Source organism: Brachyistius frenatus, unplaced genomic scaffold (assembly GCF_029030835.1).
Source record: "Brachyistius frenatus isolate BFR_SWC_R1_liver_20210118 unplaced genomic scaffold, ASM2903083v1 Contig_10, whole genome shotgun sequence".
In the NCBI taxonomy this organism is placed as follows: domain Eukaryota; kingdom Metazoa; phylum Chordata; class Actinopteri; family Embiotocidae; genus Brachyistius; species Brachyistius frenatus.
This window is the reverse complement of record NW_027210609.1, coordinates 2924587-2942434: the sequence shown is the minus strand read 5'-3', so window position 1 is coordinate 2942434 and position 17848 is coordinate 2924587. Positions and strand designations below refer to the sequence as shown.

General features: G+C 40.4%; 1 protein-coding gene across 1 annotated transcript in view; it reads left to right on the top strand.

The window, feature by feature from the left end:
- The first annotated feature begins 10170 nt into the window (after window positions 1-10170).
- The window catches only part of slc6a11b (solute carrier family 6 member 11b), a 28061-nt gene continuing 20383 nt past the window's right edge, over window positions 10171-17848 (top strand). The window contains exons 1-6 of the mRNA XM_069690884.1: window positions 10171-10453; window positions 10986-11213; window positions 11695-11829; window positions 12067-12207; window positions 12361-12442; window positions 14923-15055. Coding sequence (XP_069546985.1) covers window positions 11003-11213; window positions 11695-11829; window positions 12067-12207; window positions 12361-12442; window positions 14923-15055 — 702 coding nt within the window. The 5' untranslated portion in view covers window positions 10171-10453; window positions 10986-11002. The remainder of the gene's footprint in view (window positions 10454-10985; window positions 11214-11694; window positions 11830-12066; window positions 12208-12360; window positions 12443-14922; window positions 15056-17848) is intronic.

Genomic DNA, 17848 nt, shown 5'->3' with positions numbered 1-17848 from the left:
TTTCTAAAAGCAAAATAAAACTATAATAAAAAAATACAATGAATCATGTGTTAGAGTGCGTTACAGTCATGAACCTTTAGATCATTTTGTTGATACTGATTATTTTACATTCTGCAGAACTAACTGTGATTTAAGGAGAATGAAATAGGTCACGTTACAGATTGGGGGGGCGGGGGAGGGGGCATTGCAATGAAGAATTTTGGCCAATAGGGGTCATCTGTGACACAATCTTAAGTCTGCTGTCTCACTTGTTTCCAATCTTTCTGCTGTTTAACCTCCCAAATCCTTCACGCAAATCCCTAAAAATAGGCCGCAGTAGGCTGTAACATTTTTCCCAACATTTCAAATAGTAAACAACAAAAAATTATAGCATACCATACTGTCACATTTCATGTCACACACAGAGGAGCAGCCATCAAACATATTTGTAATATGAACTACAGATTTATGAAATTGTTGGTTTACTTTTAAACTCTTTGAGCACTATTCTACTTTTATAAAATGATGTACATCATTCTAACCAAGTACTCCATTGTCTGATTAAATTGCACTTCTATCCAGACAAATTTATTATAAAGGATTGAAATGAATACCTCTTGGGCTTGGATGACAGATGAGCTAACCAGCATTTGTTTAAAAAACAAATGCAAGATTTGTTTCTGCTTTTCCTGAAATAAGATGCATATCCCGGGAACACATACACACACACACACACACACACACACACGCTAAACATGTTGGCAAGCATGCTCGCTTCCTGTCTCTTTCACCCAGAGACACAATCACACTCAATTCTCTGATGACAGCAGATGGACAGATTTGTGATTACCGCCCCACCGCCGAACCTCACAGGTATTATGGCTCTATTCCTCTGTTCATTGTGTCGATACTGAGATGTCAGGCAGCGATAAGTGAAATGACAAATTCAGAGGAAGAGGCGGGGGTGTCATATTTCCCAGATTGATCAACATTTCATCTTGATGTTAGGATGAGCTGAGGAGGACTAGGATGATGGATGAAAGTGAAAGAGAGAATAGAGAGAAAGAGACCACCAGCAGCCATTATTTGTGTGATATCTCCAGTTTGTCTTCATTACCCATGGTCTATTGCACTTCAGGATGTGGTAATAGCTCGTTTCAAAAAGTTGTCTCGGTAGGTAAGCACGCATACATAGAACCAGGAATAGCCGAATGTATAATTGCACATCAGGTTCAATACTGCTAGTCTCCCATGAGAAATCTCCTGGGTGAAGGGCTTCAGTGAAATGATTACCCTGGCGCTTATCAAGCCAGTGACTGTGTGATTGAAAAAGGCAGTTATCAGTTCTGACACTTTAGGCTACCTTTGACATTTCCATGCTCAAAATGGACAACACAGCCCCTTCAAAAAATTAGGACGCCTAACATCTTGTGACTGAATGAATGAATGCAGTGAATGAGTGATCAAATCATTTTTTGTCACTGACCCCTTTTTTCTGGGTTTACCTTACTTCCTGTCCTGTCTGCCCTGCCCTAAGGGTTTCAACTGTCACTCATTGTACTCCTGTCCACACTGTATTTAGTCTGTGTTCCCCTTTCTTGGGGTCAGTTTTGTCTTTTCTGTTTCTGTGGTTTTTTTGGCTCCTTGAGTCTTCTTCATGTCTGTTGTCGTTGGTGTTTTGGGACTGTGTCATTTGGACAGCCAGCTCTCTGTATTTATATTTTTCCTATTTCATGTGCGCCTGGCCTTGTGAGTAAAAGGTTTGTTTATGAAAAACCTCCAGCTTCTGGTGTTGTATGTTTAGTTCCTCTCCTCTTTTTCAACAATCATTACACTTCATTTTTTACATTAAACCTGTCAATATAGTTCCACACTATTGGGATTCATCTTGTTAGGAATGCCAGTGTTCAATATTTTATGTCAATTGATCCCTTAGTTGTTAAGATATTTCAAGACTGCTATGGATCCAGTACGCTGGCAAAAAAACAACCCTGTAGAGCTGAGGCAAGATTGTGGTAATAATGGTGAAAAGAAACTATAACTGACTGTCAGAGGAACACACAAGTCTCCTCTGTCCAATTTACATGCTTTGCTGTTCCAGCCATTCACCCTGTTCTCCTTCTCATGATGTTATTAAGATGGCTCTATCACAGTGTTGCAATACTTTTAACCTTGCCTTCCGACAGTCATAATGTGCAGTCAGACAAGGTCAGAGTCAAGTAAATGTCTTGAGCATCCAGGCCAACACTTCGGCCCAAACTGAAATATACACACAACTACTGGACATTAAGTTCTGTAAAATATGACAGACTGTCGTGACCCACAGAGGATGAATTCTAATGACCTTGTTTTTTTTGGATTCCCTTATAACTTTTAGACTTCTTGTAGCACTATGGTTCTTTTAACTTTGTTTTTTTTATTAATTATTTTCAGTTACTACTCACGTACATACTCTTGGGTTGTTTTGGCTTAAAATTGTTTTAATAGTGCAGCACTTTGGCCAACTATTGTTGGTTATACATGTTCTTTATAAATAAATTGACATGGCTTTCTGTATGCGTGTCTCCTTTTTATGCACATGCATGCACACACAGCAGGTGGCACAATCCAAAATTATTCATTGCCGTCACCCTATTGCTATCATCAGCAGGTGGCAGTAACAAGCTTACATATTCTGAAATACACCAACAAAGGCAGAGCAGAAGAAGGCTGCATGCAGGCTAGGAAACATGGAGAGAAACCATGCTGGGTTCAAAATACTTCATAATAATTTTAAAATTAAACTTTTTTAAGTGGAAGGAAGTCCACTGGATATGTTTGTTAGATCAGGATACACACCATGTGGTTTTGGTGAGTAACTTGTGTTTGTTTACAACAAACTATTTAAGTTTATGACATGTTTGGAGGATCTTCTGATCCCTTTGCCATTAATACGAATAATCCATTTATTGTCTGCATGCTGGTGCCAAGGGTCATGACAGCTGATATTGCTTATCCACTACCGTCCATTTCCAGTAATATATGGATTGATATATCTTGATATTGATACAAATATTATTGCAAAAATTATTGCAGTCAGGAAGTTTGCAATGATCACATTATAGTGATAATTGAGTGACGACCAAGTGAACCATCAATCCCTAAATTCTATCGACTACACTGTGGCACACTGTATCACACACACATGGGTCATTTGATTTATTCTGCCTGATGTGACTTCTTCCTCTTGTTCTAGTTGTTGTTGTTCTTAGTTTATTGGGATATTTCAAACCAGCTTTAAAGGTGCACACCTACTGGGTCGGAGTACATAGGTTCTTGGCTTATTTCAATAAAAAAAAAAGTCAAGTTTACCTATTCATTTCTCATTTCCCTAAAAAAGACCTGCAACCCTGGAGAAACCCTGCATGCTTACACCTTAATCGTTCAATGATGACTTCTTCTCTACAGTTATGGTATCTACCTTTCAAATGTCTCTATCTGATTAAACGTTTTCTCAGAGGTGTGTAGGTGTGTAAATTTGGTATTTGATTGACATTTGCCTCGCTTTCATATTACCAGCTCGGACAAAGTACACCTTTGTTAAAGTGGCTGAGATCACATAATTTCCAGCATAGTTTCACCCACTTTCAAGCTGAGCAGATATCTTATCTGCCAGAAGTGAAAGGCTTGTTGGTGTTTGCAGTGTTTTAACTTTTTAAATGTGCAGCTTCTACGCAGCACATCACAGTTGTGTGACATTATGATTAGCCACATCTGAAAGGAAAGTGTTGTTCAGCTGTTAGTCAGCCATATACTTTCATCTCAACAGAACACACTTTTAAAGTTGCCTTCCATACTTTGTCAAACCAAATCAGCAACTGAAGAGTTCTCTCTGCAGCCGTTATTAAACTTACAGATCACACTCTTGCTTTTATCAATGACTTTAGCATCTGTTTAGCCTCACGTACTAAGTAATCTGAGGTAAGACTACAATAGTTTTCAATATTGCTTTTTTGTTTTTACTTGACTAATATGAAACATCATTCTCATTATTTGGGCACATGCTAGCCAGTGCCAGAAACCTTTGCAGCTATGTAATGCTTTTAACGGCAAGTTAAAACTGGAACACCTGTTGAATAACCTGCTAGGAAAGTGGCAGGTTTTTAAGAGCTCTGAGAAGTAGGTTTGACGTCAATGGACGGGGCAGAGTGAAAAGAAAGTGAAAGGTGGAAGGAAGAAAAGTAGTATCTCCATGTAGCATCTCCAAATATAAGGTGAAATATAGCTGCAACCGGCAATGATCAGGGTCTGAGAAAATTGCGAGCAGTTGAAGACAAGAAGCACACATTGCAACACTGTTGACAAGTTGTACTCGTCCTTCAGTAGATTCGAATCATGAACCTTTGGAAATTTGAGTCAGGTGAAGGTTTAATTACTTTCCCTCATGTGTCGTTTCTTATCATCTTTCACTAAAATGAACCCTTATTTTAAAAAGCTGCAATACCAGTGGACGAAGAAATCACTTCTAAATGCAATGATAAACAGTGTTCACATGGGAAAATCAAGAGAAAACCAGAACTGCATTTTCAAACAAAAACAGGCAAAAAAGAAATACAGTAAATTGCACCACAATAAAATGTTATTAATTGGGAAATAAATAAATTTAAGCTGTGTATGACTGAAAGCTGGGATATACGGGCCCTCGCACACCTACACTTGTTGGGAGGCCAGCGGGACAGGGGTGGAAGCAGCCATGGATTTTATTAGCATTTAGCTATTCAGACCTTGTGTCCTGCATGGCGGTGGATGGGATGTATTGCACATTTTCTATCACGTTCTATGTCCACTATATGGCACTGTGTGTTTAATCATCAAAGTCAAGTTGGGTTTTTCTTGATTTGAGGTGGATCTGTTCAACCTGCTGGCGAAAACACGCTGAAACATGTCATTGCCTGTTGCCAATAGATGGCACTATGACTATGACTGAATATTACCATGCAGTTGTCTTCAGGTCAGACTGTTATCAAATATGTAAAGTTTGGGGAAGATTGCACTAGGTACCTTAAAGTTACAGCAACCTATAGTTTCATGGTGAAAGGCGCAAAATGGACGCCACGCCACGGACACATCGTTTGACAAAAGGGAAATCTTTTAATAACTTTTAATCCCAAACGTCTCAAGATTGCACAAACCAAATTTCAAGTATTCGCAGCACTTGGGTCCTAATAATCTGAACAAAGACAAGATGGTTCCACGCAGTTATGCTGCTTGGACCCCTAATTAGGTAGACTTGGTACCCTGGCCTACTTAGTTTATTAGCTGTGTTAAATATTAAAAGCCTCAGTACATCAACATGTAGTGCAGTGTACAAATAATCTTGACCTCCTAAAATCAATTTCATCCCTGTGCTGGTTTATATGGATGATGACAAAGTTGTCATTTCTATGAAATAGAGCAGATTTCAGGGGCTGCCACGTTGCCTTTTTGTGAACGCTCTCAACTCGGAAGTGGGACATTCCCAAATGGGAACTTTCCCAATTCCCAGCTTCATGAATGCACAATAAGACTTGTAGAGTACTGTTGTGTTTGTGCGTACGTGTTGCTGCTTTATTAAAGTTTACTGGTCTCTGATAGTGTTAATATTCAGCATACCAATATCGGCCTTCTCAGCTCTATTGGCATGTGCTCGGGGGTGTTGTTGGCAGGTCTCACTCACTACTGGGTGGCCTGGTTGGTAGCCGCTCAACTCTCTTCTCATGCCAAGCATAGAAATCTGTTGGACTCTGCAAGGGAAGCAGTAAGGTGGGGTCAGAGAGTGTGTACTGCTGTGTGTGTCTGTGCGTATGTATGCCCATGGGTATGCTTGTGACTCAAGTTAAATCATCACTCTCCCATTGTTTTTTTTATTGTTTTTGATACTTCTTGTCTGATACTGCCACAGTGTTGAATGTGTAAATATTACCTTTTGTTGGACTGCAGACTGATTGTTGCATGAGGATGAAAGAAACGTGGACTGAATAATTGCAGTGGATTGGCGGCGGTGAGTTTGTTGAACCTGAGTTTGGGATCTTTTGCACTGGGCTCTTTGTTTTGCATTTCCCCTGGCTTCTTTTCTCTTCACTTTCCCTCGCTGTTTCTTTTTGTCGTTGGTGAAAATTGTGCATCAATGCGGTCTAAAGCTTTCTCAGTGAAGTGACCCGTGTTTAAATGTTCTGTGGGCGTCTCGTTGAATTGCTCAAACAAATTGCTGTTGATATGAAGATGTGGGGTGGTGTCTCTATTGAGATGGAGGTTTACACACTTGGCAAAGTGTTGAGATTACAGGGTATTGAATGGCAGATCTGGCTGAAGTTATGACTTTGTCTTTTGTCAGTTGAGTGAGTTTTATTCCAACATGTCAAACATACCAAACACAAATGCAGAATCTGTGATGATTTCCTTACAAAATGCACCTATAGAATCATTTTCAATCAGGAAGACTATCTGCATGTTTACTCTTTTAAACTGTGAAAATCAAGTGTTTAACATTGACAACATGTCCATTCGGTGTTTATATGCAAGAAGACTTATGGTAAGTGAAATAAGCAGTCAGCGTCTTGACTAAGCATTTCTGCTTGGGAACTGCAGTAATAGTTTGATAGTCTTAAAAACGCAGATTCAGACAGCCAAGGTTTCATATGTCACAAACCCGAGGAACCAATCCTAACAATTGGGGCTTTCCATATTATTAACATAAAACTAATTTCCATATGACACTGCATATTTTTTATCCTTGGTTTAAGAGCTGTGAATATGCAGTATGAAAAGCATACAAGTGTTGGGAATGATGTTAACATAATGAAACATACCATGACAGGATAACCTGCTGGGGGGTCATGCTCCTTCATATTATCATCTGGAATATTTTTCATACTTTTCTTTTTTTGTTGTTGTATATTTTAAGATTTTTAGTGTTTAATTTGCATTAACTTATACTTTCAATGACAATTCAACTGCTCTTATCAGTCACATGTAAACTTGTATTTTATCTGATTTATTTTTAATGCCGCTGCACCAGCAATAGTTGTGACCAGAGGCATTATGTCTTCATGTTGTACGTCTGATACCAATGTCCATACGTCATATTCTTGTGAACGTGATATCTCAGGAAATTTATTGAAATTCGGCACAAATGTTCTCTTGAACTAAATGATAAACTGATAAGAGCCTGTTTGTCAACGGTCACTGTGATCTCACAAAATATGCTTGTCGTCATAAGTCAAAATAAAATGGCGAAGTGACAACATTATACATACAAAAGGTCAAAGGTTATTTTCACTGTAGCGTCATAATGTTTTGCAAAAACTCTTTTCTGGACATTTTTCAACACCATAACTCAGGAACAGAAGGGGAGATTGTAACAATATTTCACATTTGGTCAGATACTGAATTGATTACACTTGTCTTGGGTGTCTGACTGTGGTTGTATAGATCTTCTGTGCTGTTGGGTTGAAGATGTGTATGAAGCAGCCATGTTTTAGAATATGTAGCTTTTTTGCAGCAACATCCTAAATTATTGTCTACTGTCATCGCTACAGCTTTGTGTTCAATCAGAATCAGCATAATTGGCCAAATTCCTTCAAAGTCTTCATTACATATAGTAACTTTTGGGCGGCACGGTGGTGCAGTGTTTAGCATTGTCACCTCACAGCAAAAAAGGTTCCAGGGTTCGAATCCGGTCCTGGGCCTTTCTGTGCTGAGTTTGCATGTTCTCCCTGTGCTTGCGTGGGTTCTCTCCGGGTTCTCTGGCTTCCTCCCATCATCCAAAAACATGCACGTCAGGTCAGGTAACCTGGCGCTGCGCTAGTGGCAGCCTGCTGCAGCATCTCCCCCCTGAGAGCCCCCCTGCTGTAGTGAAGAAATTTCCCCTCGGGGATTAATAAAGTGTATCAAATCAAACATGAGTCTGGACAAAAATAAACTGCAATTTGACAGGTTGGTGGAGTAACAAACTTAGTATATTACTTGACTTTTCTTACAGTTTGTTTTAAAATGAGAAAAAACAAGGAGCACCATTCACAAAAAAATGTTACATAACATCTTGTGAGAGGAGGGGGAGAGAGATGCACACCGACAGCTTTAACCACTCTGCTCTTACTGTCATTCATTTTTCATTCTGCGTCTTTCCTTTGTATAATGTCCATTTCTTTAATTATCACTTATACTTTTTATTTCTTCCATCTCAGGCTCTAACACACAGCTCCTTCAGTCCACTTGTCAATTTTCTTTCCTTATTTTTCCTTACCGAACCTTGTAAAACACTGATGATATGTATCCTAGCAACATGTCTCTGTCTTCCACTGTCCTAAATGGACCGTAAAGTGATAACATCCCTCCAAACATCAACAACCAATGAAACAACTTTTGTGCTCCCTCAGGAGTGAGACAGCCAATCACTTTGTAGCATCGTGTTTGTTTCGGAGTCAGTAGGCCAGAAGGGTAATGGTTAAGTAGAATGACCTATAGACATCTTGTCAACAGTGCTACAGTGAAAGGTTTTCTATTTCTAACACGTCTGGTATTGTATTAGAAAGGGTCAGCAGTTATTCTGTGGACTTTACTACCACAACAGTGATTGCAGTACAGCTATATGTTAATGGGATACTTCCTAACAAGCAGATAAAAAAACAAGAACACAAGAACATTAGCTCTGTACCTGCAAAAAAAAATTCAGTTTTATTCTGAAGAATTCTCCTTCTGATAATGTTGTGAGGGCAACATAAATAAAGAACTTGACTCTGCCTGAAAAGCACAGTGAGCGTTTGCCAGCCGCTTTGGGTGGTCGTACTTTTTATGCAGGGCACTTCCTTTAAGCTTTTAATGACGAGTGACCCTTGCGTGAAGGGATTCTTAGAGACTAGGTCAATCTTTTAGAGTCAGGGGAGTTCCTAGTGCACCGAGTCTATCACGCCTGGAAACCAGGCAATCTACTTGTGTATGAACAAACCTGACGAACTCCCTTTTTAAGGCCCATAAGGAAACAATTGTTTATCAAGCAGCATGGGTTATTAAGACTTTATGATGGGCTGATCAGTCGTCATTAGACACTGACAACAGCAATCCAATGTTTTTAAATGAGGAAATCAATTAGTGCTGTATGCTCAGGTGCAGAGTGACTTCTGGAGGGGACAACGATGTGTGAGTTGGTATGCTGAGAGCAAAGCTCCAGCAGCAAGTGCACTGATGAAAGGGAACCAGACTGTTGACATCAATTCATAAATCAAATGGGGTCACTGCCTCTTTAAAGATTAGGACTTGACTTCCCACAAATCTTAAACCAACAAACACCTCAGGTAAAAGAAAGGGTTTAGCCTTTTGCTACATGCACACACTATTTTAATGTAATTTGTGTTGTTATGTGCTCATTCGCCTGACCAGTACAACATTTTTTGAGGGCAACAATGATAACAGTATGTGAGAGTTTAACAGTAATGCCCAATACTTTATTTACCAAAAATTGGTGAATAAACATTAATATTTTAAAAGAGGAAACTTACCAAACTAAATTTCATAATTAAAGATTTCAATGCAAAATATGCACTAAGGGAGACACTATTTTAGAGTAAAATGAAGGTATCGGTGCGCTCTGATAGCCAGACTATCTAATAGTGACTATAATCTTTATCGATCTGTGCTAAGCTAATATCAACTAGTAATCATGCAAATTTACCAGTTGTGCTCTAATGCAGGCTGATCTCAGTTATTATTGTAATTGGGTATTCATCAGGAAATTGTCTAATATTTGCAACAGGTTTGAAAATGGAACCAGAAAATTGTTTAACTTCTCGAGGTCCCTGTAAAGCAGCAGAATCTCTCAAAACAGCATCAAGCATGTTTGTTATTTTTGCTTAAATTGACTTCAAGAATTAATGATCAACATAAATTGATGATGGATTTCTGGACCAACTGATTAATCTACTTCTCCAGTTTGAGCCCCAGCACTTATGGAGTTAAATGCACGTAGTGATGGTTAATGTGAAGCTGATTAATGTTTCTGTCTGTTTTAAAACTATGAACCCGAGGTCTGAAATTACATGTCCCAACTTTTTTCTCGTGTTTTGCCCGTCTGCCCCTGCCACCCTGCTCCCTCTGTGCCGTGGTAACGCTGATGTGAGAGCTAGATTGGTTACCACATGGCTTTTATCCAAGTAGAGGCGCTGGAGAGTAGACCGCTTGGAGAGTGGGAGCGCAGTCGCAGGTTATCCATCGGCTGGTGCAAAGATCTACCGTCACTCCACCACGTCTGGGATTTTCCTTTATATAGACGAACGACTAAGCAAAACCACTTCACTCAACGCGGACCCAGATTGTTTTTTCTTTTTCCTCCTTTGCCCCCTCTGTCCTCTTGTCACCCCCCTGATCAGGCTTAACCATCCTGCGTTTTTCTAAAGGCAATTGTTGGTGCACATCATCGCGGGAGCCAAAAGGAGGTTCGCCACTGTTCCATAGGACACTGGTGAGCAGAGCGACTTTTAAGTCTGTTTGTGCGATCATGTATATATTCTAACTCCTTATTTCATTTTGCTTGACATGTGGTTATAACTTCTTATCAGGCTGCTAACTTATATTCAGTAAGTAGAAAATGAAGCTGATTGGGTTAATTGATTTTTGTTTGCTGTAACTTAAGTTGTTTCATTTTTTTTGTTGCATTATTGATATCACAGTGACATCAAGTGGAAGAGGAAGTTTAACACCGTTCTTTTCAGTTGTTTTATACCGTTTAATTAAATGAAAAGTTATGAAGTATTATAGTTACTTGACTCTGCAATGGTCCCTCTTGTTAAGATTTTTGCTGCAATGGAGCTGCATAATTCCACTAAAAAGCAAAATTAGGTCCAATTTTTTCACTTGATGGGCGTGGTTTGCTTTAATTGGACATGCATACAAATTCTGGAAAAAAGTTAACTGAATCCAATTCAAGTTCTGGTTATGAAGTCACCTTTTTTTTTTCAAATCTTTGGTCCTTGTGTGTTTTTCCGCTCTCTTAGCGGGTTGCTGGAGCGTCATGACAGCTGAGAAGAGCGGGCCCGTTATAAACGGTAAACCAGAGGATGGCAGAGACCCGGAAGGGTCCAAATCCAGCCTAAACAACGGGGTGTACAATGAGAGGGGCCACTGGAACAACAAGATTGAGTTTTTCCTGTCTGTGGCTGGAGAGATCATTGGCCTGGGCAACGTCTGGAGGTTCCCTTACCTCTGCTACAAGAATGGAGGAGGCAAGTTTCTTACATCTGTACTAATATGGATATTAACACTCTGTTTACCACAAAACTGGCTGATAAAGAGGTTCATATGTTGGAAAACTGATGGGCATAAAATCAGTTTACTTGCAGAAGGACCAACTGAATGTATATGCTGGTTACGTTTTTAAAACGAACAAGAGTAATTCCTGTGTAAATAAAGAATATTATTTGAATTTTTTACTGCAGTGAAGCCGGAGGAAATATGATGTCCTTTATTAGATCATCCATTATGCACAATGATGTCAAATAAAAGAGGCACTTGCCTCATTAGACTGCACAGTATTGATCTGCCTAACCTGAAAAGGTCACGAGTGTCAGTGTGAGTGATGCTTCATAATGTATGCGTCTGAGTTTCAAACTAACAATTGAGTTTTAAACTGTCATGCCGATAGACTTTTTATTCTTGTATTGCAATGTTCACGTTGTGTATTTATTCCTGTTTGTGATCTTAAAGGTGCCTTCTTCGTTCCATACGTCATCTTCTTCGTGTGCTGCGGCATCCCTGTGTTTTTCCTGGAGACTGCCCTGGGTCAGTTCACCAGCGAGGGAGGCATCACTTGCTGGAGAAAAATCTGCCCGCTCTTTGAGGGTGAGAAAACGCTCACTTAATATCTTTTTTTAGGTCATACTCAGGATTTTAATAATCAAAGAGAAAATGGTAGCTGGACTGACGAAACTCGCCTTTTGAACGCGCACATGAAATACTGTGAAATTTGCATTTCCTGTCATCATTTTTCTTTTTTATCGGTCTAATATCCATTCCAGCTGTGAAGGTTGCAATAATTTGAAAATGTTTCCATCCACTTGTATGTCTTTTCCTTTTCAGGTATTGGTTATGCAACGCAGGTGATCGAAGCTCATTTAAACGTGTACTACATAGTGATCCTATCCTGGGCCATTTTCTACCTCTTCAACTGCTTCACCACTGAGCTGCCGTGGGCTGGCTGTGGGCACTACTGGAATACAGGTAAGGGGAGGGAACACTGGCTAACACGGGACATTTATCCCATAACAACAGATAAGGTCGTATATCCTTGTGGAGACAATAAAACAGAAAACACCTGCCTGCTCTTGATGTTTAAAGCCGCTAAACCAGTCACGTGTCATTGTGTATTTGCAGAAAACTGTGTTGACTTTTATGGAGAAAATGCCACCAACATCACAAATCCCAACGCAACTTCTCCAGTCATTGAGTTCTGGGAGTGAGTACACTTTAATTCTTGTCACATCTTCATTTCCTGTCATGTTCACCATTCTTTATTTGAAGCTCAAGCTCTGATTGGGTGTGCAAAGCCACATTACAGAAAATACAACAATGGCGCTCATCTCTGTGGGTTTAAAATATTAATAGCATCTCTGTTTGTCTTCTAACACTGTACTTTGTCAGTCTTCAATACATTACCCCGCCCCCAAACCTCATCCCCAATAATTAGTCAGCCCTTTTCATATTTGTGTCTCAGCAGGCCCTGGTAGGCCAGCTGTCTCCCAGCTAGAGCCATGAGTGTGGCAGCAGATCAGGCCTTGTCAGTGTGTAATGCTGACCACACTTCCTGTCTCACTGCCAGGCGCTGTGTTTACACTGCTGGGACAAATCGAATTTGCAACCTTCTTATTAACCTTTTCAAGCTACATATTGAAATCAAAACAGTTAAATTTTGATTATTTTCTGTTTTCTTACATATATATATATATATATATAAAAATAGGTGGGCTGTCTGGCGTGAATGTGATGATAATGTCACATTTGTCCCAGCAATATAATTCTAACCCCAAAGAAAGACACGGTTAAAGAGCCAACCTCAATGTTGTTGACAAAAAAAAGAAACTGACCAAGCTTTGGTCAGCGTATGCCAAAACAGACTGGACTGTACTGTACATACAGCTTAAACAAACATTAGAGCTGTGACGAGCTGTATTTCACCATCTGTACGGATCTTTATATTGATAGTAAAAAAAATAATGTTGCATGCTATTATTCAATATTAACACTTTAAAATACAAAGCTGATATCACTGAAAGAGAGTTTGCAGAAAAGCCTTCCAAACAAACACATATTTTGTGTATTTAGAATACATTTTGTACAAATAAATGGATTAAAATGTCCAGTGATAATCAAAAGTCTTTTTAGTGATCGTGAAAAAAATGACAGGACACAAGATTTCAATGCAGGGTTATTGCGACAGGCAGGAATTTTATGACTCTTTTTAGCGAGAAAAAATTGCACGTTTTGACATGTTTCTTTTATAAAACCAACTAATCTAAATGCTATTGTAGAGACAATTTTTATATGACCAGGTAAACGATACCTGGCTTTTTTGCTTAGCTCTTGTTTCAGCAATACTGAACATTTTAAAATTGCCTGATATTACTATTAAATTCGGAGACTTAGTCACTGTATCATACTAACATAAGTATGCAAATAAGTCACGCTGTAGAACAATATGCTGTACTATTCACCCACAAGAGACCCATTTTCATACATCTGAGAACCCACACAAGTATATTTACACACATTAGCGTTCACATCTTGCCCTTTCGGCTGTCCAGGGAGGCACAGGGGGCCTGTGTTGGACCTTGCCTGTGGCCGGCCACCAAGAACATGTCACGATGATCAATGGGTGGTCAGAAGCCCCGGGGGTGAACCCGGTGGCAAGGAGTTGGCAGCACCATGTGGCTCTGTGGCTCTGTGGCTCAGACTCTCGCTTTTCATCCTCCAGCAATGCTGTTTCCTGGCTATGCTTTAACAAACAGGAAGCACACTGTTGATTCACCTCCGCCGACGGGCTATGATGTCATTATTACTGATAACATGCCCTGGATCAAGCACCCAAACCTTTAGGCACAATCACAACAACTTGTTCTTTTCACCAGGACTGTCAAGTAGTTCCTCGAGACACTATAACATGCTAACATATTGAACCTTAGACCCATATAGATGGGTCAGATTTTGCATTGGAACCAGGTATTCTATGAGAATGACTTGTCCCCTGTCTGGAACCCACTAGCTGGAACCCACATTTACTTGTCCTGCCAACCTGTATAGATTGCAGTCTACAGAGTATCCACAACTTTAGCAACTTAAAGATGGGCAAGTTGATAGTTTTAGAATCTATTTGGGTCAAGGTGGTGGTGCTGCAAAGCCTGGATTTGACTCACAATGTCATGTTGACATGGCGGTCCACTCCTGCATGTTATACTGATACCAACAGAGCTTTTACGATTTTCAAGATTCTCCAGTGGAGCAGACTGAATGTCTCCCTGCCTGTTAATTTAAGCCACCACAGCGCAGTTTAGTTGTCCCAGAAAGACATCTTGTGTTATAGCTTGATGTGTCGGATGGCATTGGGTATCACATCATCTACAGTATACTGATATGATGCCTCTCGTCCACAGACTGCCCACTGCTTTTGTTGTGCAGGTTCGGCAACCCATTCCAGAGGGCATCTATTGAGGGGGAGGTGTCCTCCTCCTCCTACTTACTTTTGATCATCCTGCATGTGTGTTGTAACTTATTTAGCACAGTTTGCACTTAATCACTCAGCACCAGCTAATGCCTGAAGACAGATTTCAGGTTTTTACAGTGTTATACGTGTTTACAAAGGCCTCTGCCTATATTACACAAGAGTAGGAACTAAATCAAATTGTAAATAATTAATTATCTGTGTTTTCTGGTCCAAATCAGACGCAGAGTTCTGAAGATATCAGATGGCATTGAGCACATGGGAGGGGTGCGCTGGGAACTGGCCATGTGTTTGGCCCTGGCCTGGTTCATCTGCTACTTCTGCATCTGGAAGGGACCCAAGTCAACTGGCAAGGTGAGTCTGAGTCATGCATATTTACTGTTGTGTGGGCCCTAATGAATGGATGCATCTTTTTATTGCAAAGAACACCACATGTATATATTGGCATGATGTGTAGAGCTGGAGGAATTTGTATTTGAATATTGCAGGAATGTGTGTGCATGCTACTTCGCTGTGACTGCCACAGCTTGTTCATTGAAGCAGTTTAAATCTTCATCCAACACAGCCTCAAGATAAAGAGAACTTTCTCCTCTGGACCTCAAAGCACTCTCACAGGAAGCCACATGAATTCTCTCCTGCAAACACTAAACAAAAGCTGAGTCTGCACCACCTACTTCTTCCTTTCCTCCATTTACACTTTCCATTCGAATTCTTTCCTTGAGTCTCTACTACCAGCCTTGAGGAGGACAGTAAGGACTCTGCACCTTGGTTTGGCTGCTCAGCAGCCCTTGAAAACCTCCTTACAGATTCAATGAGCTAGAATGAGTAGAGAGATGAAGATAAAGTGGGAAAAACAGAAGGAGGAAAAAGAATAAAGCGAAAAGAGAAGAGGTGAATGAGAAAAAAATTAATGGGTTCACATTCTACATGAAGGGGGGTTAAAAAAGAAAAAGAAAACTAGGTGGCAATGCCTATATCTCCCTGAAGTGTCTTTTGTTTGGCTGTGAAGTAAGATGGGAGAATGCTTCTTCATGGCTGGGCTTTAGCAGCCGGTCCAAGATTGATTCCTGTATTCAGTGGTGGAAAGGAGAGCGTTCATGAGGAGCATGCAGAGTGTATCCTCAGCCTCCGCCTCTGCTGCCCCTCTCTGGCTCTCTCTCCCTGTGCGATGAGAAATTAACCACAGCTCACTCGTTGCAAGAGAGAGGTGCTTTCTTTTCTACAGACCCTACAGCCCATTCAGTTCCGACTCTGCTAAGCTGTTTGCTTTGTTGGCTGTGTTTGTCTCACATTTAAGCCCTCCTGTTAGATTTACGGCGAGGCAGGGGCAAGTTTGACCAGTAAATTTGTGGTGGCTTAAATGTTTACCCGTAGTGAGCGGGAAGGAGCATGCGGAGCATCAAAAGTTCATGGAGAGATTGAATATTGTCCTTTTCATCTCCAGAGAGATGGAGAGAAAGAGGGCGAGAAGGTTTAGGATGTGTAATCGTTTTTATTTGACAACTTAAAGGAGGGATCTGCTGGGCAGGAGGCATGTTTTCCCATATTTTCCCTGTAGGCCACGCTGGGATTAACAGAGTGAACAGCCTCATTATGTGTCATGGATGTTTACTGTTCAAACAACACCTGGATTAGGATTTCATTCATTTCTAAAGTTTTGATTCAGATTTTTGGGGTTTCAGGAGGTTCAGTCGAGCAGAATGTCGACAATTTCTGAATGCTGGAGTGACACGTTAAATCACAGCCTCATGCTGTAACAATGAACTGAACTTCTGTGGAGTTTGATTAAGAAGTTCACTGCATCAAATGCACTACAATTATATCTCCTAGAGGAGCACTAGCAAACACACACTCTCTTGCTCACACACACACACACACACACACACACGGGCACACGCACACACACACACACACACACACACACACACACACACACACACACACACACACACACACGCACGCACGCGCACACGCACACAAAAGGAGAATCCATAAATGCAGTGTGCATTCGTGTATGACTGGGTTTTAAGGCCTATATGTGTGGATGGTCCACTTTATCTGTCTGTAGAATGTGCACACTCATTTCTTTGTTGTGAATGAACTTGTGTGTGTCTCCATGTGTGTGCGTGTGCTCATCTACTTCTGTGCATGCTCCAAAGAGAAGCACATTTTCCCACACTGCCAGCATCACTCCTCTGGGCTTCTCCTGTTTAAGAGAAGGGGGCCAGAGGAGCCCTCTTTTCTTTTCAGCCTCCTGGCCTGGCTCTGTTCTGTCCTGTTCTGTCCTCAATTGGACTTTGACTGGGTGCCAGAAAGCCAGGGGATGTATGTTGCCCGCCTCTGCCTTCCAAGAGGATAGAGTCTTTGTTCAATAGGTTTCTAAGAGTATTGAGATGTCGAGCACAATTCTCCAAAACCTGCATAGTTGAATAAAAAAAAGAGAGCGTTGGTTTAATGGTTAGCAATTGCTAGCTACTGTATAGAAGGTGCCACTAGATGTACATATCCCTGTAATTTATATTATTGCCAGGACCAGTCCTTGTAGTGCTTGAATGATGCTTGGGTATGATGCTATGTGTTGTAGCTATGTGTTGTATGCCATGCAGTAGATTTAAAATATATGAATGACTTATTTGCTTGGAAAAAAAGCAGTTTTAGAAATCTACCCAGAGTGTGAGAGCAGGGGTTTCCATGACCAGTAGATCTTGGTATGCCACTGACTACTAACATTATATTGTAAAAAAAAAAAAAAAAAAATCTATATATTTAAATGTGACTTCTGCTGAGCTACATGTCATCAGATACTTCATCAAACATCTTCTTTGTCTTTACTGCAAAATGGGTTTGTGGCAAGTATTTGAAAATCAGCTAAGATCCAATAGAGGAATATTGAAAACAGTGTTATGAATATCTTGAGCCTGCACAAGGATAGAAGCTCATGCATAGCTTGTAAAGGTTCTTGTGATCTCAACATTAGATATATTTGTTAAACCCTTTTAGGCTCTGGAGAAAACTTGAACACTGAACACTGTACTTCTCACCTTGCAGCACCTTGTGGCTAGGTCTGGACAGGAGTGGTTAGATTACTGTCATGTCCTCTCATGACCTTTGGGTCTCAGTCATGAGTTGTTATTACACAAAACTATC